The sequence below is a fragment of the Mustela nivalis genome (assembly GCF_964662115.1).
Source record: "Mustela nivalis genome assembly, chromosome: 7".
Taxonomy (NCBI): Eukaryota; Metazoa; Chordata; class Mammalia; order Carnivora; family Mustelidae; genus Mustela; species Mustela nivalis.
Genome location: NC_139026.1, coordinates 94834562 through 94859203, shown reverse-complemented (window position 1 = coordinate 94859203; position 24642 = coordinate 94834562). Strand labels below are relative to the sequence as shown.

General features: G+C 40.0%; 1 protein-coding gene across 4 annotated transcripts in view; it reads left to right on the top strand.

Annotated features, from left to right (window-relative positions):
* The window catches only part of SARNP (SAP domain containing ribonucleoprotein), a 44882-nt gene that overhangs the window by 12021 nt on the left and 8219 nt on the right, over positions 1-24642 (top strand). For all 4 annotated transcript variants that reach the window (XM_082741767.1, XM_082741770.1, XM_082741768.1 and 1 more), the window contains 5 exons: positions 2260-2311; positions 3137-3210; positions 3847-3875; positions 7876-7901; positions 8781-8849. In XM_082741767.1, the coding sequence (XP_082597893.1) occupies positions 2260-2311; positions 3137-3210; positions 3847-3875; positions 7876-7901; positions 8781-8849 (250 nt within the window). The remainder of the gene's footprint in view (positions 1-2259; positions 2312-3136; positions 3211-3846; positions 3876-7875; positions 7902-8780; positions 8850-24642) is intronic.

Genomic DNA, 24642 nt, shown 5'->3' with positions numbered 1-24642 from the left:
AGATCATGACCTGAGCCGAAGGCAGCGGCTTAACCCACTGAACCACCCAGGCACCCCGAGAGAGAGAATCTTAAGTGGGCTCCATGCCCAGCACAGAGCCTGATGTGGGGCTCGATCTCATAACCCACATCATGACCTGAACTGAAATCAAATTAAGAGTTGGACACTTAACTGACTGAGCCACCTAGGCACATCTAATAATACTGCTTTTTAAAGCCAGGTAATTATCTTCCATCATAGGAGATTCATGGTTAGATATAATGCCTTAAGGAAATGCTTAGGAATACCTTTAAAGTAGCAATGTTTTGGGGACCTCTGGAGCAAAAAGGAAGATGAGGTGAATACAATAATAATTGGCTTGTGTGGATTAACAGTGAAGTTGGAAAAATTTTTTTTTTAATTTTATTTATTTATTTGACAGAGACAGATCACAAGTAGGCAGAGAGACAGGTGGAGAGAGGGGGGAAGCAGGCTCCCTGCCGAGCAGAGAGCCTGATGCGGGGCTCGATCCCAGGACCCTGAGATCATGACCTGAGCTGAAGGCAGAGGCTTAACCTGCTGAGCCATCCAGACGCCCTGAAGTTTGAAAATTTTGTAGAAGTTCATTATCCTTAGACTGTGTAAAATGTGTGATTCTCTTATTTAGAGTGCTTAAATTTTATTAAAGAATTTCTAAACAAGGAAATTGAAAATGTGTATGCTGCGAGGGTGATTTTCTCTTTAGAGTGATAGTAGTGGTTAGACTACTATGTATGTTAAGAAAAGTTCTGGGTCCCGATAGTTTGGAGAATGTCTCATATGTGACTATGGGTAGGAGAGAAATTTCTCAGCGAAGAGAATAAATTTCCCATGAGTTCCAGAATGTGATTTGTATTTATTGCTTGAGCTTAATTGTACCTGAGGGAGCTGGAACACAGCAGAAAGAAGCATCCTTTCTGGGGTTCCCTTTCTTCCACGAGGTGTACTGCAGTGATTGTGCTTCAAGATGGGAATGTGAAGAAAGTCATTAGCTTGGGGGTTATTGGAGAAGACTGTTGTCTTAATGGCACTGGACTTAAAGTAAAAACATCAAACGTCAGTGTCCCTTTCTATCTGAACAAGACAGACAGGGGCTTGGGGAAGTATGGATGACCCGCAAATGAGAATTCAAGAATTTCTTTAATAATATTCAGGGCTAATTTAGGTACTTTGAACATTCAAAAGGAGATGCTCTTCATCTTTGGCTTGAGGTTCTCCGAAAATATGCTACTGTTTCTAGTTTGATTCCTCTCACTCCGCTACCCCTAACCAGGGTAGTTAAATATTGTAGGATATAGTTATGGTCAGCAGGGGGCACCCATTGCTTATCTGTCAGTCCAGGGATCTCCAACAAAAGGATGGAGAGAGAAAGTTCCTGTTCCAGAATTGCTTCCTCTGAAAATGCCATTAAACCATTACTACCTTTCAGGGCATCAAATGGGAAAAGTGTCCGGGATATTGGAACAAAGGCTGCCTATGTCTCTAAATGAGGGACCTTAATGAGAGACTGGTTATGACCCACAGTTTTATGGGAGTTGTTTGGTGGATGGTTAATGCCCTTCCATTTATCCTGGGTACTTCTGAACTTTGTCTCCCGCCCCGATGGTCCCCCCTCTTTTGTTTTCTCTTAAACCTTTTGACTAGTAACTTAACCATGTTTTCCTAATTCAAACTCCCCTTAGCCTTTTTTCTTCCCACTCCCTCTGGCATTTTTATTTGTCTCAATTTGACTGTTCCAGCTGGAGCTACACTCCCCGTGGGAGAAATAAGGGATTTGTAAAAGAAGGAAACCAGAGCTTGTAGAGCACTCGTTAATTGTTGTGATGAAAATTGAGAGCTGCCATTTAAATGAGGGTTGGAGAAATAGTCATTAATCCAGAATAAATTTAAGGTTCCTAAAAGTAAAAGAAGTGGTTTCCGGTGTCCTTTGAGTGTTTCCTTTTCAAACCAGTATATTTAACCAGACTTTTTCCTGATTACTTTTTTATAGTTTAGCAAAGTAGGTTAGTCTACTGTCTGAACTCTTACCAATAGATGGCAGCTCAAGAAACTGAAGTTCTAATGGGCTTTGGTGGTTTTTTTTGTTTTTGTTTTTGTTTTGTTTTTTTTTTGGGGGGGGGGACTAAGGGGTAATGGAGAGATAAGGGACAGAGGACATGATTCAGGTGAATTCTTACATATTCTAAAGTTGTGGGTTAGAATATCAAGTTTTCTGGTTTTAAAAAATTTCTTCTTTTCCAGGGCAGCAGAGAAGAAGGTGGTAAAAATTACATCTGAGATACCACAAACTGAAGTAAGTATTTTGCTCCCTAGAAGACCAGCAGTCTCTCTCTTTATCTTTCTGTTTCTTAACTTTTGGTTTACCTGTATGATCACTAAAAAATTGACTCATAGGCAGAAAATCAGTATTGACAGATTTTGGTATTGATATATTTTTCTACCACCTTACTTGGGAAAATATCTGGGCTGGCATAGTCACCTTTGAAGTCCTAGTTTTTTTGTATATAGTCCTAAGGCCTTAGAGGTAACTCTCTTTAAGATGTTTATTAGATTAGAGTTTGGGAGGATTATTCCTTAGAAGAGATGAAAAGTAGTAAGGGAAGATGTCACTACTTCATAGCTGGTAAGACTGAAATTTCTCTGGATTCTGTGTCAATATCTCTGAAGGTCTCCAATTGAGATCTATGTGGGGGTTTTTTGTACCTTTTAAGTAGAGATGACATAGGACAATGCTGCCTCATTTCTAACTGAAAGAGTACCACTAATGTTGGAATCAAGCTGTTCCTTTGATCCCTTTTCAAAGGTCAACCAAACACAGCTTTTGTCTTCTTGGCCTCGTGCAGAATGTGGGTTTTATTTTATTCCTTTCCTTTTGTTTTTGAGGACATGAATGTAATAATAGTCTTTTGTGTTTGCATTCTGGAAAGGGCTGTTGAGTTAAGCCCTGGATAGATACAACCTGATAATCTTCTAGAATTGTCAGTATTCTCAGTTTAGACCTTATGAAATATACTCCTCATTTTCGAAAGCTACACACTTCTAAACAACTTTTCTCCTTAAAGAAGGAAACCACACATTAATTTTTCTCTTCCCCTTTTTTTGTCTCTTTATCACCTAGAGAATGCAGAAGAGAGCTGAACGATTCAATGTACCTGTGAGCTTGGAGAGTAAGAAAGCTGCCCGGGCAGCAAGGTGAGTATCCTAGACTTCTAGATCTGAGACAGTGATAATATGAAGGCCCTAGGTTTTAAATACAATTGTTGGGGCGCCTGGGTGGCTCAGTGGGTTAAAGCCTCTGCCTTCAGCTCGGGTCATGATCCCAGAGTCCTGGGATCGAGCCCCGCATCGGGCTCTCTGCTTGGCAGGGAACCTGCTTCCTCCTCTCTCTGCCTGCCTCTCTGCCTACTTGTGATCTCTGTCTGTCAAATAAATAAATAAAATCTTAAATAAATAAATAAATAAAATTGTTGGTTTTAAGTAGAGTAGAGACCTTGCTGAAAAGAAACGCTTTTTTGGCTCTGTTCAGAATTCTCAACTGATTTGCATGTAGAAGCTATAGATTGGGTCTCACCAAGCAGCATTTTTGTAATAGGTGAAAGTCAGGAACTGTTACTCTCGGTTTTGATAAGGTTTCCTTTTAGCTTATTCTCTGGTCTCTTGGTGAGAAAAAGAGTAAACTGAACCTCTTTCATGGGGTTGTTAGAATTAGCTAATGATTGCAAGTCTTGAGATCACAAGCAAGAAGTGCCATATGTACACTTGACACGGAGACAGACAAGCAGGAGTGTGAACAGCTTCCTAAAATTTAGCTTGTTTTTCTTTCTACAGATTTGGGATTTCTTCAGTTCCATCAAAAGGTAAGAATACAGAGACTCTTCTAAAAACTTTTAACTTTTCTGTCACAACAGATTTCATTTCTCCAAAACAGGCACCTTTTTGCTTTACATAAAACCATACTTAAGGCTTCCTTGGCACTTTAGAGAAGGTGCTGAAGTTATGAGAGAGTGGGAGGAAGTGTCGACATTTGTTTTCCTTTTCTTGGACATCTTTAGAGAAGTTTCTGGTACTTTGCCTGTTTATTCTGGTGTCTCAAGTCAGTGTGTAATTACTACGTACCTGTCCCATGTTATACTGCCTTGTGTAAGTGGTGAAAGAGAAAAGAGAGTATCTTTTACCTCAACAATCTTAACTTCTAGGAATTTCCAAGGAAATCATGTTGGATGGCTTAAAGACCTAGTTAGCCGTAAGGATTATCACAGCATTATTTTTCTGATCAGTAAGTAGAAATAATGTAATACACAGTAGGGAATTTGTTAAATAAATGTCTACCATGGTGTAGTAGACTATGCAGTTTTTAAAATGATATTGAAGAGTGTTTGTCAGAAAAATACTAAACAAACATAAATTATAAAATTAGCAGTATATTTCCCTTTTGGTAATAGAAGTGCATGTATTTATAGATAAATAGGTTTGGATGACTAACCACCCAAACTCTTGGGTGGCTCACTTGGTTGAGTGTCTGCCTTCAGCTCTGGTCATGATCTCAGTGTCCTGGGATTGAGCCCCATATCGGGGTGGGGGGGGGTGTCCCTGCTCAGCGGGGAGTCTTTCTCCTCCTTCTGCCCAACCCAGCTCCCTTAGTCCCCCACTCATGCTGTCTCCCCGCCCCCCTCTCTTGCAGATAAACAAAAACTTAAAAAAAAAAGGGGGAATTTTCTTAAAACAAAAACAGGTTTGGGGGGTGCCTGACTGGCTCAGTTGGTGGAGCATAGCAATTCTTGATCTCAGGGTTGTGAGTTTGAGCCCCATGTGTGGTGTGAAGTTTACTTAAAAATAAACATTTTTTAAAAAATGGGGGCACCTGGTGGTTCAGTTGGTTAAGTAACTGCCTTCAGCTCAGGTCATGATCCCAGGGTCCTGGGATCAAGTCCTGCATTGGGTTCCCTGCTCAGTGGGGAGCCTGCTTCTCCCTCTCCCTCTGCCGTATCCCCTGCTTATGTGCACCTACTTTCACTCTGTCAAATAAATAAATAAAATCTTAAAAAAAATGGTTGGAGGGAATATGTGCTAAATCCTTAATACTCATTGTCTCTAGTTGGAATTTTGAGTGCTGCTTTCTACTTGTCTGTTTTTTAAATTTCTGCAATGAGTATCTTGTAATAAATTAGGAAGAAAGTTACATTTATCTATTTATTTATTTATTTATTTGAAAGTTACTATTAAAAAGAACATAGTCCAGTTTTAGAGACTTAAATTTTAAATGTAAATTTTTTAATCGAATTTAGTTTTCTTAGTGATCTGTCCATTTGAAGTGTATTAAGATGTCCTCTAAAAATGTAGCATTTTGCTCTGCTTTTTAAAAGACTAGCAAGGGGCGCCTGGGTGGCTCAGTGGGTTAAAGCCTCTGCCTTCGGCTCAGGTCATGATCCCAGGGTCCTGGGATTGAGCCCCGCATCGGGCTCTTTGCTCAGCGGGGAGCCTGCTTCCTCCTCTCTCTCTGCCTGCCTCTCTGCCTACTTGTGATCTCTGTCTGTCAAATAAATAAATAAAATCTTTAAAAAAAATTTTTTAAAAATAATAAAATAAATAAAAATAATAAAAGACTAGCAAGGGGTGCCTGGGTGTCTCAGTGGGCTAAAGCCTCTGCATTCAGCTCAGGTCATGATCCCAGGGTCCTGGGATCCAGCCCCACATTGGCGGGGGGGGGGGGGGGGGCGCGGGTGTGCTCTGCTCAGCAGGGAGCCTGCTTCCTCCTCTCTGCCTGCCTTTCTGCCTACTTGTGATCTCAGTCTTTTAAATAAATAAAATATTTAAAAAATAAATAAATAAAAGACTAGCAAAATTCTGGCCACTATCACTACATGTTTTACTTTATTTTTTTTCCCAAAGATTTTATTTATTTGAGAGAGAAGCACAAGCTGGAGAGAAGGGCAAAGGTAGAGAAAGAAGCAGATTCCTCGCCAAGTGCAGAGCCCAGTGTGGGTCTCGATCCCAAGATCCTGAAATCATGACCTGAACTGAAGGCAGGTGCTTAACTGACTGAGACATCCAAGTGCCCTCACTACATGTTTTAGAAACAAGATATTTTCCGGCTTTTAGTTATATCAGGTATCAAGAAAGATGCAGTAGGATTGGTGGTAGTACAGCAAAATTTATTAAAGACCTTAGATGGTGCTGTTTGAGGAAAGACAAAAGTTAAAATTAATAGTCTAAAAAGGAAACCTAGGGGCACCTGGGTGGCTCAGTGGGTTAAAGCCTATGCCTTCAGCTTAGGTCATGATCCCAGGGTCCTGGGAGCGAGCCCCCATTGGGCTCTCTCAGCGGGGAGCCTGTTTCCCCCGCTCTCTGCCTGCCTGTTTGCCTACTTGTGATCTCTACCTGTCAAATAAGTAAATATAATCTTGGAAAAAAAAAAAAAGGAAACCTGATCAATAAAATAATGTATTGATAACATTTACAGTATCATTCATGTAATTCTAACATCTTTAACCTATAGAGTATCTTAAAAGAATAGAGTTTGGCAACATTTGAAAGGAAATGCTTTTTGAGTAAGAATGTAAAAACATCTAACAGTTCCTAGTACATGGGTTGTGGCAAAAGTTGAATCTGTACCTGAATGTTTATAATGGAGAGTTAGGGAACCAATTATACAAGACTGTGATGACTTAAAATTCTGAAAAAAAATGTTTTTTTTTCCTTAAAGATTTTATTTATTTAAGGGATGCCTGCATGGCTCAGTTGTTGGGTGTCTTCCTTTGGCTCAGGTTACGATCCTGGGGTCCTGGGATTGAGTTCCTCATCGGGCTCCTTGCTCAGTGGGGAGCCTGCTTCTCCCTCTGCCTGCTCTGCCTGCCACTCCCCCTGCTTGTATGCACACACTCTCTCTCTCTGACAAATCTTTTAAAAAAATTATATACTTATAATTCAGTGGTTTTTTAAAAATACATTTACAGGGTTCTGCAACTATCATCTCAGTCTAATTTTAAAACATATTCATCACCCCAAAAAGAAACCCTGTACTGATAAGCAGTTGTTTCTCTCTCCACCCCCACCCAAGCAAACACTCATTTTTTCTATGCATATTAATTTGCTTTCATATAAATGGAATTATACAATTCATAGTTTTTTGTACTGGCTTCTTAGCACTAACATATTCAGGATTTGTTCGTGTTGTGTGATACATTAGTACTTAATTTATTTTTATTTTTATTTTTTATTTTTTAAAGATTTTATTTATTTATTTGACAGAGATTACAAGTAGGGAGAGGAGAGAGAGAGAGAGGAGGAAGCAGGCTCCCCGTCGAGCAGAGAGCCCGATGTGGGGCTCTATCCCAGGACCCTGGGACCATGATCTAAGCCGAAGGCAGAGGCTTTAACCCACTGAGCCACCCAGGCGCTCCCTTAATTTCTTTTTAATGTTGGATAATATTTCATTGTTTGGGAATACCACATTTTACCTATCCATTCATTAGCTGATGGACATTTAGGTTGTTTTCACTTTTTGGCTGCTATAGATAATGCTGCTATGAACATTCATATACAAGTTTTGGTATGGATGTATGTTCTCATTTCTCTTGTGTGTATACCTATGAGTGGGATTACTGGGTCATATGGTAAACTCTGTTTAACTTTTTGAGAAACTGCCAAATTGCTTTCCAGAGTGGCTGTACATTTTGTGTTCCCATCAGCAGTGAATGCAGACATAATCTCTAGATGTAATGTTTGCTTTTTTTCCCCCCTTTTAAGATAAAGGATAATTGTCCTTTATGCTTTTTCTGTACTAATTTGATTTGAAGACTGTTAGCTCTCTTTATGATTTTTAAAAATGTTAAGTAAAACTTGTATTTGCTTCTTTAGGTCTCTCATCTGATGCCAAGCCTATGGTAAGAAATCTTTTTTTATACCTTGAGGGACAAATCTTAACTCTGGTTTTAAAGTTGGAGATAGTTCCCCAGATCAGAGGAATTTCTGAGATCCTAAGAGTTTGGTGACTGTTTTCAATACAGTGTTTTATGTCCTGAATAAAATGGATTGTTTGAGTACTAAGAGGTTAGGAAAATTGCTATATCTTTCAAGTCACTGTAGACATCTTCCTTCCTGTCATTCCTCTTGAGAAAATGAGTAGATTTTGTTAGCTAGAGGACAGTTCATATAATTTTTTGTTTTATGGTACTGTAGTTTTAGGCCTTGTCTAATGGCTTTGAAAAATGTCTAATTCTTAGTTACCACACAGATCTCTGGAAGCTGCTTATGAGTTCTGACTTTATGAAATCCTGCTCTTGAGTTTATAGTGCAGTATGGGAAATGAAGCTGAAATGTAGGAGTAGCAGAAAATTGAGTTGGGTTCTAGTGGTAGATTTGTCTTCTGAAGAAAGAGCTGTATAGAGTTAAGAGCTACTGAAGAGGCTATATATAGGATTTAATGATTTTGAACTGTGAATAATGGACTTGTTTGGAGGTGATTATTCAGATATTTGCTTTTTTAAGCAGTGTTTGGCCTGCTTTTATCTTAAACCTCTTTAGGCTCTTGCCACCTTTGATGAACAAAGGAGGCTGAGTTGAATGTTTTATTGCATTCCAGAAGAGGTTTTTTAATAATTAGTGGCATGGATGGGTGCTGCTTAGTGTCCTGATTTGCCATATAGGGTATCTTTGATATTGTAGGCTTATTTGAACTCTTAGCTTTGGACTATAATTTCTGCCTTTTGTATCTTCTGTTTTGATTTTTTAGAATATGGGTTTTTCCCCCTGTGTTTTTATAGGTTAACCTGGATAAACTAAAGGAAAGGGCTCAAAGATTTGGTTTGAATGTCTCTTCCATCTCCAGAAAGGTAAAGTACTGTTTTTGCCACCTTAGAGCAGCTGGGAGACTACATAGCCTGGAAATGACTATCCTGAGAATATAGCTAGCTATTCATATTCAGCACTTCATTTCATGAAATCTTTAGACTGTTCCCTCCACTCACTCACTGTTGATCATGTTATAGGAATTATTTCACAAAGCAAATAGGTTTGCAGGTTTTTTCCATAGCTTCCTCCCAAGCTGTTAGAACATGGTCTATATTTCTCTTGGTTAAGATGTTGTATTCATTGATGGTAAAAACTTACTACATCTACTTTAACTTCTGATACAGTCTTTTTTTTACCCCCCCAAAGATTTTATTTATTTACTTGAGAGAGAGTGGGTGAGGGAGTGAGCATGAGCAGGGGGAGGAGCAGAGGAAGAGGGAGAAGCAGACTCCCTGCCAATTAGGAAGTCCAATGCAGGGCTCTGTCCCAGGATCCTGAGATCATGATCCAAGCTGAAGGCAGTTGCTCAGCTGACTGAGCCACCCAGGCGCCCCTCTAATATAGTCTTAATGGAAATAGGAGATGAAAATCCTGTCATTGGGTCAAGGTACCTAGAAACAAGGTTCCCTAGAACAAAAATAAAGTTATTTCATTCTTTCTGCCCCTCTGCTAACTGACATTATTGAATTTATTAAGCCAGTGACTTTGTTGACACAGTGCTGCATGGAGTGATCAATTTTATAGGGCATTATTGTGTTTGGAGTTTTGCCAGGCATGTTCTTTTGGAGAAGATGCTGAGGATTCTCCTTTGCTTTGAGCAGGTAGTCTCTTAATCTGTGTTCTGTGAGAATGAAAGCACGTTTCTTGGAAGTGGGGGCAGGGTTGAGGGAAGACTCTTTGAAACCAGAGGAACTATCAAAAGAAAAAAAAGTCATTGGGGCACTTGGCTGGCTCAGTTGGAAGCAAATATGACTCCTGATCTTGGGGTTGTGAGTTTGAGCCCTGTGTTGGTTGTAAAGGTTATGTAAGTAAATAAACAAACAAATTTTTTGAAGGGTCATTATTTCCCACTGAGTATGGAAACATTTAGCTCTCTGGAAGTCCATTGGGAAACACTATCCTCTGACAGTGACTTAAAATTTTTGCTCAGGAGAAAAACTGAGCACTCAGAAGTACAAACATGTATGCCCCAATGGGACTTTCTAACCTTATACAGAGCTGCTACATTTTCCTTCCGTTTAGGTTACATTTTTTATGTTTACCAGAAGCATAACATTAGGTCTTTGTGCCCGGCTCAATGCTGAGACCATAGGTGTTCAGTAGGAATATTTCCTAGTTTATGTGGAATTTTTAAAAATTCAGTAGTTCGGAGTAGACAGAGTATGTATTTCTTAAGCCACATGCAGCTTCATTGGGAAGACTATACTATAAACCAAGTCATTTGTGTTTTGTTTGATTGGATTGCCAAGGGAAAGGGTGCTTGGATCTGTGGCCCCAGTTCTCGTCTGTCTCCTTTGGTATATGAAGACTATGTATTTGAGAATCTCAGCAGTAACTTTCTGTAGAGAACTGTATGTGCTCCATCAAAATTAACACAATTGAGCATCATATCTCCAACTATGTAGCTCATATGGACACTTCACCAAGACAGATTTGCCCCTCACATTATACTGCCCATCTGACTTACTTTTATAGTATTTCATTACAGGGATATTTAGTGCCCTTTCACTGCACTTCCTTAGAATCTTTCTCCATATTTGACTTCCTTTCATTTTTAGTCCATAGGAAGCTAAGTGAAGCATGAAGAGATATATTTATTAGCTTTGTGACTTTGAGCACATTACTGAACTTCTTTGGTCCTCATTTGTAAAACTGGGAGTAATACCTAACACTGTTTGTGAAGAGTAAATAATTGTGTATATGAAATTATCTAACATTTTAACACTTTTACCTTTAATAAATGTTCACTTTCTTCTTAGTTCAGTTATGTTGGCCACCTAACTTTATGAGGTTAGCTTCTGTGTTTAATTGAGTCAATTAACTTCATTGTTTTAGCTGATCATTAATAAGATTTCATTTCCCATTTTAAGTCTTGAAGCGTTAGGGTGCCTGGCTGGCTTAGGTGGTGGAGTGTGTGACTCCTGATCTTGGGGTTGTAAGTTCCAGCCACATGATAGGTGTGAAGATTACTAAACAAAATTCATAAACTTAAGGAAAATAAATCCCTGAAGGGTTCTAATCAGATAATGTAATTGGTAAAATTCTGGCTATATGAGTTGTGTTTTCAGATGGCATTCATTGCCATACATATGTTCTGGAGTAGTGCTTCTCAAATTCTGTAGCAGAAGACAAGTTTGTTCTTTTAATTTTAAGATTTTATTTGTCAGAGAGAGAGTAAGCACAAGCAGGGGGAGCAGCAGGCAGAGGGAGAAGTAGGCTTCCTGCTGAGCATAATGCCCAGTGGCAGGACCCAATTCCAAGACACTGGGATCATGACCTGAACTTAAGGCAGATGCTTAACCGACTGACATTTAACCCAGTCATCCCAAGATTAGTTTTTTGAATTTTTAACTTATTAGGGTTCCTGGCTGGCTCATTTGGAAGAGCATGAGACTCTTGATCTCAGGGTCATGAGTGAGTGCAAGCCACACATTGGGCAGGGAGCTTTTTTTTTTTTTTCCCCTAATTCAATGCAGAGTGGTACTTTTGTAAAATACAATAAAAGTGCCACAGTGGTGTTAAATTACTCTGGAAGTTTCCAAGCACTTGAAATTTATGGAGTTACTGCAAACTGTAAAACACTTTGGGGATCAGCCTGAGGAGGCAGATCACATTTTGAGTAACACTGTACTGGTGTAGTATGATTTCTTCCAGGGACCACTTTGCTTAGAGACTTGAAACTTTGAGATTCTCTGAGTATAGACTCCATGTGTACTCATCATAAATCCTGATTTTCAGAATCATCCTGATTTCAACAGTTTGTTCTACTTTGCCCCATAAACCATTAAAATGTCTCAGAAATGCTGATGTTTTGCTGTCTGCCACTGTCCAGTAGAATTTTATGTGATGTTGGAAATATCCTACAGAATATTGTCCCATTGAATAAGTCTGTGTTACCTAATACAGTAGTCGTTAGCCACATGTTGTTATTGATTACTTGAAATGTAGCTAGTGTGAACTGAATTTTTAAAGATTTTATTTATTTATTTATTTATTTATTTGAGAGAGAGACAGTGAGAGAGAACATGAGAGGCGAGAAGGTCAGAGGGAAGAGCAGACTCCCCATGGAGCTGGGAGCCCAGTGCGGGACTTGATCCCGGGACTCCAGGACCGTGACCTGAGCTGAAGACAATTGCTCAACCAATTGAGCCACCCAGGCGCCCTGAACTGAATTTTTAAATTAAATTTAAATAGCTGCATGTATATTGGGCAATTCAAGCCTAGCATGTATCTCTCATACAGTTTTCACGCTTGAAGTAGCATAGAAATCCTTGATTAGACCACATATTTGGACAAGTGTTCTGTAGACCAGAATTTTTTTAGTGCCTGTAGAACATAAACAATTTCAGAGTGAATATGGAAGGAGAGAAATTGGAGGAAAGGGAGTAGTAAAAGATAAGAAAAGGAAGTGTTCTTTTATTTATTTATTTATTTTTCATTTTATTTATTTATTTTTTTAATGATTTTTATTTATTTGACAGAGATCACAAGTAGGCAAAGAAGCAGGCAGAGAGAGGAGGAAGCAGGCTCCTTGATGAGCAGAGAGCCCAATGCGGGGCTTGATCCCAAGACCCTGGGATCATGACCTGAGCCAAAGGCAGAGGCTTTAATCCACTGAACCACCCAGGTGCCCCAGTGTTCTTTTTTTAAAGTAACTTTTTCCCCAAAAGTTAGTTATTCTAGGTCCAAATCCTGAAATTGCAGCTGGCTACATTCTCAGTGAAAGTTCTTTAGTTCAAAATCTAGTGTTTAACTCTTCTCTATCACCAGAGATGATTTGCTCTACCTAGTATTTGGTTGGTCAAGGTTAGTGGTATGATTAAGTTTGTATTTATGGAACAACTAGGTTAGTATAATGTGCCCACCTCATCCTGGGTTCTAGTATAGACTCTTCCAATATAATTCAGTCACCGTCTTTAAGTTTTACAGTTCTCTAGGCACAGATCTCTTTCAGTTAGATAAGATGCAAATGGTGGAGATTAGCAGGTAGGGTAGAGATTTCTCTTCATCCTAGTATCCCGAAAAGGGCAACAAGAAATCGCACCTTCTGTCGTGTCTGTTGCATGATTTTGCTTGATTTCCTCTGCAGACCAGTGTGCATGATAAAGAGAAAGTGTGTGAGAGGAAGTGAGCCATGGATCAGTAGTGTTCATGACTGATTGATTTGTGTGTGTGGTGTGTGTGTGTGGTGTGTGTGTGTGTGTCATAGTCTGGTCATTTTTTCTTTATATTTTGGATTTGTGTTTTGAGCATTTTGCAAATTTGAAGTTACCAAATCACTGCTCTTCTTCCTAGGCTGACTTTTGCATGACTGCTCATATATTTCAATGTTCAGCTTCAGTGTTCAGTATACTATACATGTTAGGCAGTACACAGAAACTTAAAGAATTATCTATGCACCCCCCCATCTCAGTCATCTTCCTCCTTTTCCCCTGCCCAAGAAAGGCCTGTCCGTTCATGTTTCCAACTCAAGTCTCAGTGAATAGAATCCTGTTGGTTTAGGATAATGGGAAGTGACAGGGCAAAGAATGGCACTGGCATTTATAGACATTTTTTACACAAGAGGCTGTAAATTGTCCCCTCCAACTGTTTGGACTATTTGAGGATAGAATGGCATGCCTTTTCTCATATAAGCCTCATGGTGACTATGGGCTGAGAAACCTCCCACCCCCTCAAACAAAACAAAACCCAGATAAATAATCTCTGCCTGGTTGGTTCTGATTGATCACCAGTTAGGTTTTCAGTCTTGTGCTTGACTGGTTGTTTTTATTGTTTTGTTTTGTTTTTGTTTTTCCTTCTTTCTGTCAGTTTTTCCATGCCTCCCAAGAGAAGCAGTGTTTGGGTTAGTCCTATTGGTGAAGGACAGGGCTTGGCTTGGAACATAAACTCATCTTTGAAAGGAGTGAGGGATGGATGGAGGGAATAGATGGGAAGCCAGCTCAGTTAGTAGATGATGGTCATAGGACATGAGTTTTATAAAAACTAAATCTGGGTTTAGAGTTAGGGTGTAAACTGATAATAGCTAATTTGGATTGTTTTGTTTTCATCATTCACCCCACCCCCACCCCCACCCCCTGCTCGCCAAATTGGCATATTTGGGAAAGTGAAACTTGATACTTCAGGAAGTTATAGGACATCCAGCTAAGTAAGTATTACAAACAAAACAAAACCCAAGCCCAGGCACTAAGTAGAAAACGGAAAGGTGGTTTATACTCTTTTACCCCCGCCCCGAGAATGTGAGGGGCATGTGTTACTGCTTCTTGGTTCTTGATTAGTAGTAGAAAATATAGGCATCTTTTATCCCTATTTATGTTAGTACATCTTCCCCACTTCTCTGCTGCAGTATTATTGTGTTTCCCTATTTGTAGCTCATGTTAAGGTAACTATCCTAGTGAGTTATCATAAGGCCTATAAACAATAAAAGCTGCTTTTCCTGTGTTGTGATTTTACCAGTTTTCTTCCCTAATGATTATGGTCTGTGTTATACAGAACTATAAATCTATAAAAAGGTTAAAAAGTTAAATATCTCTTCATTGATCATTATTTTGTTGTTGAGGCTGGTAGCTAGAAGATTGTTGGGTGGCTGCAATGATTAGTTTCAGGAACCTTTCGTATAATTATAGATTTTTGCTCACCAGTGCTTGGGGATGAACCACTTAAGAATGAGAGAGATATTGGAGGATCTTGTCACTGCAGTCTGTTGAGATATCAAAGAAGCTGTGACAGAGTCACTTCCAAGCATAGGAGATCACCAGTGTCTCCTAGCATACAGATTTCGCTGTGGCTAACTGATTTTGAGCTGGTCTCCAGTCACTCTTCTGGGATGCATATTTGATTTTATCTAAATTCCCTTCCACCATCTGAAATAAATGAAATGTTTGTTCTTCCTTTTCAGCAGTGGGTTTTGGTATAGAGGGATGTGGAAAGGATGTTCACTCTATGGATTTAGAAGTTGGTCACCAGCTTTCTCAGAGGGTTTATAATTATTAAGAGTTTAGGTATGTGTATATAAACCTTTTCCAAAGGAAAAACTGTGGGGCAGTCATGCATAGGACATGGCCAACATAGTACAGTAAGACCCTGAAGAACCAAAAACCATGGTGAGGAGTTTGGCAGAATCTTTTTTACAGGGGTAGTGGTAGAAGATTTAGATCACAAGATAAGTTGGAGAAGTAGTCTGCTAAGTGGTTTTGGGTTCTTTTCCATCCAAAATACACTCAAGTAGCAGTACCTAGGCCAAGCATACCACTTAAGTCTCTATTCCCCTGTCTTATGCCCCATGAGACCAAGAGAAATGCACGTAGTAGGATTGTAGATGGGAAAAACTTTCATGTGGATCTTAGACATTTCATTGAGCAAGAGTTTTGGGGGAATATCCCCGCCCCTCATCCTAGATTGTTGTTTTTTCTAAAAATGCTTCTTCCATTTGAAAAATACATTCTCTTATATTAACCAATAAGAAAAGACAGTAAGAATGGGAGAGAGAGAGAAGTGTGTGTGTGTGTGTGTGTGTGTGTGTGTAGTAGATAGCAGTTGAGACTGTCAAGATGAATTTCAGGAAGAGCTAAGATCCAAACCCATGTAGATTTCAGCATTTCTTGCAGCATTTTGGGGCTCAACTAAAATTTAACCAGTCCTTTATATCTTTTTCTAGTTAATAATGATTTGAAAATTAATATTAGGTCTTTTTTTCTGCCTTCTCTCCTCTAAGATAAAAACTGCTGTTTCTCTACCCACCTTTTGGAACAAACCTTGAGGGAGTGGTGAAGGAGCTGTTTAAAGAGGAAACAATAGGGAAAACTCTCTGACCTCAGTTTATCCCCTCATCTGGTTCTTCATTTGTCCCTGCTGAGGAACAGAACTTGTCTTTTGTCTGTAACACAAATACATCTTCACCTCCCTCCCTTCCCACTCCCCCCCACCACCCGCTCTTCTCACTCCCTTCTATTATAGTTCCAATCAATGATGTCATTATGTGTGCCATTCAACTGCTGTTGAGCCACTTGGCTATAGGAATTTGGAAGAGCAAAGAGGCAGAATGGAATTTTTCTCTGTCCTGCCTAGGGCTCTTGAAAATGTATTCTAATTTTAACTTGAGAAATAGGAGTCAGGTTTTTCTTTGGTTAATTTCTTCTTCTACCCTCCCACTCTATGTTCTAACCCTTAAACAGAGTTTTTACTAGCTCTGTATGAGGGAAAAAAAGGATAAAAAATGTTAGAAATATAAATTGAACACCTTAAGAGGAAAAAGCTTTAAAGATTTGTGCAAGCAAGATGAAAATTTTGATGCTTTGTCAGGATTTATGCTGTTTTGCCCTGTTTATTATATGTTGGGCCTTTGAGAGGTTTCTGGTAGAGGATTATACTTCACTAGGGTGTATGGTTGAAAACACTAAAGATCTTGGACCTTTTCATTTTATTTTTTTTACATGATTTTATACACCGAGTTTGAATCCAAAGAACTAGAAGAGGTAGGAAAGCTTGTAGTAAGAGAAAAATGCACTCTTTTCTCTCTCCTGTTCAAAATCCCACCCCCACTTAGGTCTTTGCATTCCTTCTTCTAACATGTCAGAACTGATGTCTTTGATAAAAAAACAAGTTTTAGGCCTTTTTGTGGTGCCCCTGTAATCTTCTCCCCAAGAGTAAATACAGCCTGGAAAAGGAGGGGAATGAGTCTGTTTCACTTTTAAATACATTTAGTTGCTTTTGCCAGCCAAGTTCTTGAGATGGGATCATTCTGAATGTCAGTTTTTAAAATTAAAAAAAAAAAAAAGTTCCACTCATGGTACATAAGATAAATAATTTTTTAAATTTATTTGTAAATATGTCTATATCTAGTTGTATGTCTAATCTGGGGGTTACCAGTACCTGTGTCTAATTTGGGGATAACCCAATAACTGGCCTGGCTTTTCTAATTATAGCAATATCTAGTATCTCTTTCTGATTGCTCTCAGATACTCTCCCTGCCTATGGTGAAATGTGAGCCCACTTTCTGAATCCAAGTCTGTCCATTCTTCAGAATCTATATGAGAGAAAAGAGAATGGAGTGGTTTTTTTGTTTGTTTGTGTGTGTGTTTTTGGTGTGTGTATTGCTAGTTTTTGGGCGGGACAGGTAAGAAGTTTTGGTATTCAAAGGTTCTTTGTGATGTGAGAGCTGTAGCAGTATAAGGATGTTTAGGATGTATTTTAATACTTGAGAGGCTAACATTTAGCTAATAGTGTTCTTGGGGCTGACATTGATAAGAAGAAGTGACATTTTATTTTTGAAAATACATATAGGTTCATGTGGCTTGTGGGTGGCTCAGCCGGTTGAGTGTTCTACCTTTGGCTCAGGTCGTGATCCCAGGACAGGATTGAGCTCCGCATTGGGCTCGCACTCGCTCTCTCTCTCTCTCTCTTCCTCAGATAAATAAATAAAAATCTTTAAAAAAAAAAAAAAATATATATATATATATATATAATATACAGGTCCAATTCAAGTAAAGTTTTTTCCAGTAAAATTTAATAATTACATGGCAGTTCGTTTTCTTCTATAGTCATTTTTTTTAAAACACATTCTTATTTTCCTTTAAGATTTTATTTATTTGACAGAGATCACATGTAGGCAGAGAGGCAAACAGAGAGAGAGAAAGGGAAGCAGGCTCCCCGCTGAGCAGACAGACCAATGGTGGGGGGGGGGGGTTGGATCCCAGGACTCTGGAATCATGACCTGAGCTGAAGGCAGAGACTTTAACCCACTGAGCCACCCAGGCGCCCCATTACATATTCATTATTAATAGCAAAGTTGCTTTTCATGTCTGATAGCCGAAGGAGATCAGATAAAATCCAGTAGTATTTTAGAGATAGGAGTGGGGATGAGGCAGGCATCAGATTGGGAGATATTTTATAGGGGGACATTTGCTTGTAATGTTTGCAAACTAGCAAAGGCCCTGTTTTGTTTTGTTAAGTTTTTTTTATTTTTTTAAGTAATCTCTGCCCCCAACCTGGGGCTTGGACTTACAACCCTGAGGTTGTCATATGCTCTGCTGACTGAGCCAACCAGGCACTGCGAAAGCCCATGTTTTTAATAAAATCTGAGGTGTCTTGTTAAGATCTAGAAAATGTTAACTCCTTTCATCCCTCCCCTTTCCTTTGTTACTCTTTTCTCGCATTTTTTAAATAGTATTTTAACCAAATTTTACCTTCTCATACCTAGAGCAGACTCTTAGGACAGAAATGGAAATGTATTTTCAAGATATTCTACACTTGAAATTCATATTAGACACTGAATCCTTAAATCCCTAGCAGTGAAGATGTGTTACTGAGAAAGATACTGTGTTTGAAATGCTTGCTGTCTGGATTTTAAAAAACATGGGTGAGGATTTCATTGAGGTATAGAGTAGAGGAGGCAGTTACAGAATTTTCACTACCATGTTCATGCTTAGGTATGAGGTGGTTGAGGAAGTACAACTAGAAGTGAAGAGAGCTGTAAGATCAGAGAGGCCTTATGTGATGGACCTCTTTAGTACGTGATGGACCTCTTTAGTGCTGTGTTAAAGTGAATGAGCAAAACACAAGCTCTAAGACAAATCCTATCTGTTCTTTTTTCTGCTCTCTACCTTGTTGATATTCCCCCTTGTACTGGTATCAGTTCTGCAGTGGGAAAAACAAACAAACAAACAAACAAACCACCTTTGTGTGCTTGAACCTAGTTGCCTGTGTCTCCCCCTCCCCACCCCATCCCCAGCATACCTGAAGTTTTCCCTGATCTTGTTTTGGCATGTTTTTCCTGCGTTGAACTCCCTTGTCAAAGAGTCTCTGTTCCTCTACTTGAATTCTATGAAGGCAAGCAATACAGGTGTGCTTCATAGAGCCAGTTGTGATTTCTTCATAGTTTTATTTTCCCCTTCTCATTCCTGTGGCTGAGATACCCTATTTGTAGGGAGCATAAACTTTTTGGAAGGTCCCTAGTGCTTTGCGGGGAAAACTGGAGTGGAGTAGCAACTTTGCTTGTACTTGGTGAGATTGATTGATTGATTGATTTTTTGGGGGCTGTGCTTTTTCAAAGCCATTTGCAATTGTTCCCAACTATAGCAGCACATAAGGGGCACCTGGGTGTCTCAGTGGGTTGAGGCCTCTGCTTTCAGCTCGAGTCATGGTCCCAGGGTCCTGGGTTTGAGCCCCACGCTGGGCTCTCTGCTCAGCAGGGAGCCTACTTCCACCTCTCTCTCTCTCTGCCTCTCTGCCTATTTGTGATCTCTGCCTGTCAAATAAATAAAATCTTTAAAAAAAATACATCTACCTAAGCTTTTCCTTTTGAGAGTCAGATTTATTAGTTTGGGTGAAACCAGAAATCTTCATTTTAAAATATTACAGGTGGGTCTGCTGGCTGGCTCAGTTGATAGACCATGAGACTTGGGTCTTGAGTTCGAGCCCCATATTGGGCATAGAGCTTACATTAAAAAACAGGTAGATATAGATATATTTTACAGGTGAAAAGAACCTGCTTTCCTAGTGCTCACTGTAATTTCTGAATGCTTAGGTAACTATCCTCCTTCATTCTCTGTAATTTGGTTAAGATAGCATATACCTCCCTTCAAAATTTTTAGCTTCCCTCTACTGCCTTCTTGACATTTTTGGTAGCTCTGCATCGCTTATCCTTAAAAGCAGCAGCTTCCTGGCTTTTAAGGGAGGGAGGTGAGGACTTTTAATAGAAACTTGGTTTCCGGGGGTCTCAAGTGTAAAGCCTTCATTTCCTCCACCTGCTTTGCTTTGTCCTACAATCAGCTAGAGCAAGACCGAGACGACCTCCTCTGGGGTTGGAGAGGAATGGGGGTGGGGGAAGGAGCTTGTTTTGGAGAAAGAGAAAAAGTAATGGGAGCTAGCAACTGAGAACAGTGTTTGGTTCTGAGCTGATTGTGTTTTGGGGCTTTAAATCCTGTAAAGATAAAGGAGATACAGTTCCTGGCCGTCTCTAAATCTCATGTAGCTTTAAAGTTCCTGGCACCCTGATGGCCCTAGAAAGTTGATTCTGATCCTACAGTTAAAACTTTTGAGAGTAGGTAAGATGGTTTTATTGGGAGATATATTTTTTGTTATGTGTGTGGGCATGTTAGAGTGTCTCTTTACTATCTATGTGCTAAAATGGCATACCTTTTACTAGTCCAACCTTTCGCTTTTGTCTTGCTTAGTTAAGGCTCTGTGCATTAGTTTTTAGGACCACTTCATGTTCCTTGGTCTGGCTGACATAAAGGCTCAGGAATAAACTTGTTCAGATGAATTTCTGAAATTGGGGCAGGGAGGTGACAGCTGTGTGTTTAAGCATCATAGTGTTTCTGAGAGAAAAACCATCAGTTGCTGTCATTCACTCTGAGAGTATAAAATTGGAAGCCCACTTACCCTAGAATGTTTCATAACTTTCACCTCAGGGAGTCAAGGCCATATCATTATTAATCTACCATTGCCTGAAAGCTCCCAGCCTCTGCTTTTCATCCTGCCATCAGTCATGTAGCAGTGAGTCAGAAAAGTGACGGTAAAGCGCCATCCTCCTCATTTTGCCTCACTGTTTTACATTTCCTTGGAAAATCAGACTGGCCTGAGTACTATTAACATCTTCATATGGTTAATTCATTTATAAAAAGAGACAGAGGCACTTGGGTGACTCATTCATTAGACATCTACACTTTGATTCAAGTCCTAATTCCAGGGTCCTGGAATTGAGCCCCATATTGGGCTTCTTGCTTAATGGGAAGCCTGCTTCTCCCTCTCCCAGTCACCCTGTTTGTGTTCCCTCTCTATCTGTCAAATAAATAAATAAAATCTTAAAAAAAAATAAAGGGGTGCCTGGGTGACTCAGTCGTTAAATGTCTGTCTTCGGCTCAGGTCATGATCCCAGGGTCCTGGGATTGAGCCCCACATCAGGCTCCCTGCTCAGCAGGAAGCCTGCTTCTCCCTCTCCCACCTTCCTGCATGTGTTCCCTCTCTCAATTTCTCTCTCTATGAAATAAATAAATCTTAAAAAAAAAAAAATAAAGGGGACAGTTAACTTGTTATTTTTGCAAAATGTGACCATCTTAGCTCACTATCAGTCTCTCTCCCATCATTCCAGGAGAAAGACTTCTGAGAAAATAACTGTTAAAGTGGGGTAAATAAAGTGGCAGAGTTTAGGTCTTGATGGAAATATACAGCAGATTCTTACACTGAAGAGTGTTGAATGTGAAGAGTAGCTGTCATTAAAACAGCCATATGAGGGGGCGCCTGGGTGGCTTAGTTGGTTCAAGCCTTCTGTTGGGATCCACATTGGGCCGAGAGGCTACTTGAAGCAAACAGACCGGGAAAAAAAAAAAACAGTTAAGGACACCTGGGTGGCTCATTCGGTTAAGTTTCTGCCTTTGGGTCAGGTCATGATCCTGGAAGTCCCACACTGAAATCCTGCATCAGGCTCCCTGCTCAGCAGGGCGTCTGCTGCTTCTCCCTCTGGTCTTCCCCCAGCTTGTGCCTTCTCACTCTCTTTCTTTCTCTCAAATAAATAAATAAAATATTTTAAAAACCAAAACACCAGTTATAGGAGAACACCCAGCTCCAGCTCATAGTAGTACCTGAGTTGAGCTTCCCTGAAGTGCTCTTCTCTGCTTATAAGGATATCTCTGACTGAATTTTTTAGATTGTAATTTCTCCTTACACATGTGTAAGGAGGGATGATGAGTGAGTGAGCTGTTACACTGACCAGGAAGGTCTGGCTTGGTTAATCCTTTTGGTCTCCTCTGAGAATAGTGAGGATATCTCATATTTAAATTCAGTAAGTACTTTATTTTAGCTTTGGGTTTTGGGAATTATAGTTCCTTAAATAAGCCTAAGTTACATTTGGGCCACTGCTTTATTTTTCCTAGTTTCCTTTATTTTATTTTATTTTATTTTATTTTATTTTATTTTATTTTATTTTATTTTATTTTTTGACAGATCATAAGTAGGCAGAGAGGCAGGCAGAGAGGTGGGGGGGAACAGGCTCCCTGCTGAGAGCAGAGAGCCCGATGTGGGGCTCGATCCCAGGACCCTGGGATCATGACCTGAGCCGAAGGCAGAGGCTTTAACCCACTGAGCCACCCAGGCACCCCATCCTAGTTTCCTTTTTTTAAAAGATTTTATTTACTTACTTGACCGAGAGATCACAAGTAGGCAGAGAGGCAGGCACAGAAGGGTGGAGGGGAAGCAGATTACCCACTGAGCAGAGAGCGCCTTGCAGGCTCTCCTGATCCCAGGACTCTGGGATCATGACCTGAGGTGAAGGCAGGGGCCCAATCCACTGAGCCATCCAGGTGCCCCCCTCCTTTTTTTTTTTTTAAAGATTTTATTTTTTTAAAGATTTATTTGTGCATTTTAGAGAGAGAGCACAAACAGGAGGGGAGAGGGAGAGAATCTCAAGCAGACTCCACTGTGAGCGCAGAGCAAACATGGGGCTGGATCTTGCGACCCTGAGATTATGACCTGAGCCAGAACCAAAAGTCAGTCAGGTACTTAACCAACTCTGCCACCCAGGCACCGCCGATTTTTTTTTTTTTTTTTTTTTTAAAGATTTGATTGATTTATTGGGGGGTAGGCAGAGGAAGAAGGGGAGAAAGAATCTCAAGCCAAGAGCCTAAGGCAGGGCTGGATCCCAGGACCCTGAGATCATGACCTGAGCCAAAATCAAGAGTTGAACGCTTAACTGACTGAGCCGCCCAAGTGTCTATAAGATTTTATTTTTTTAAGTAATGTCTCCAACCCTCGTGGATCTTGAACTAACAACCCTGACAAGACTTGTACACTCAATTGACTGAGCCAGCCAGGCACCCCCTCCTAGTTTCTTTTTATGATCCAGAGTGGCACTGGTAATAAAATTGAAAAAGGTGTATGTTTTCAGTACATAGCCCATGGAGTGCTAAGTAAATCAAAGTAGGCTCCTCTTGGCAGAGCAAATAACCCTGGCACACTAAGTTTGGAGTGGTGTTCTTTATTGTTTATTTATTTTATTCTTTATTGTTCTTTTACAGGATAAGACCAGTAAGTTTTGAAAAATGTTCTCTTGAATTTTTATCTTGAAGAAGCAAGTTGGGTTTGGAGGATAACAAAGCCACAGTCTACTCCATCTTGGGTAGAGATCTAATCCTTGGAACTCTTTGCCATAGAACAAAACAGTCAGTTTAGAAAGTAACTATGATGGGGCACCTGGGTGGCTCAGTTGGTTAAGCAACTGCCTTCGGCTCAGGTCATGATCCTGGAGTCCCGGGAACAAGTCCCACATCAGGCCTTCTGCTCATCAGGGAACCGGCTTCTCCTTCTGCCCCTCGCCCCTTTCATGCTCGCTCGCTCGCTCGCTCTCTCAGATAAATAAAATCTTTAAAAAAAAAAAAAAAGAAAGTAACTATGATGTTCAGGCTGCCAGTTGTTGTAGCTGATCTTCCATTTGGGACTTAATTCCTGGCTACAGTGTATATGCCTTGGAAACCATTGACAAGAGTCCTTAATTTAAAATTTCTAGGGGCTCCTGGGTGGCTTAATCATTAAATGTCTGCCTTTGGCTCTGGTCATGGTCTCGGGTCCTAGGATCAAGCCCTCCATCAGGCTCCCTGCTTGGCAGGAAGCCTGCGTCTCCCTCTTCTACTCCTCCTGATTGTGTTCCCCCTCTTGCTGTCTTTTTCTCTGTCAAATAAATCTTTTTTAAAAAAAAGAATAAAATTTCTAGTGATAACTTGGTACTTCCTTCTCCTCCTTTTCTTTCTTGGGGGTACTCAAGTATTTTTTAACTAATCCCATTAGATTTAGAGAGGAGTAAGTTCTTAACCCACTGAGCCACCCAGGCGCCCAAGAGGAGTAAGTTCTTAAGGGACCAGCAGCAACCCTATAACTAACTGTACTTCATCTTCTAAGTTTCTGCCTTGGGATCTAGGTGTTGGATCCTTGTCTTTGGATCTCACCTCAGTACTTCTCTCTCACCTTAATACATCGGGCTAATAGAAAATATTTTCAAAACTGCTTGCCAGAGACAGGCCACACATTTGGCTCCAAATAATTTTATAGCTGTCAGAAGAAAGGAGAGCAGTTAAAAGTGTTTATAGTGATTCACAGAGTTCAGAAGATGAAAACTTAAAATTTGCTCGGCAAAACCATAATTACCAGAAAGAAGATTTCCCTGTGGGTCCTCATAATGCAGTAATGTAATGAACAGGGGCTTCTGGGTGGCTCAGTTGGTTGGGCATCTGCCTTCCACTCAGGTTGTGATTTCAGGGTTCTGGGATCAAGCCCCCCATCAGGCTCTCCACTCAGCCGCGTGTCTGTTTCTCCTGCTCCCTCTGTGATCTCTCTCACTTTCACTCTCAAATAAATAATATCTCTTTAAAAAAAAAAAAACAACCTTAAAAAAAAGTAATGAACAATGGGATGCATCTTTACTTTTACTGAGTCTTAAATTTGTAAGTCCCATGAGGTTAAGAATCTTTGTCTTACTCATCCCTTATTCCCCATGCCAGAATAGTTGCCTAACCTAAGGAAGACACTCAGTGGATATTTGAAAGACTAGTGGATGAATGGATTAATTTTGAATGGATTAGTGGTGTTATTTAAAATGTTGATGGGAGCAGATGTCTATAACTCATTGAA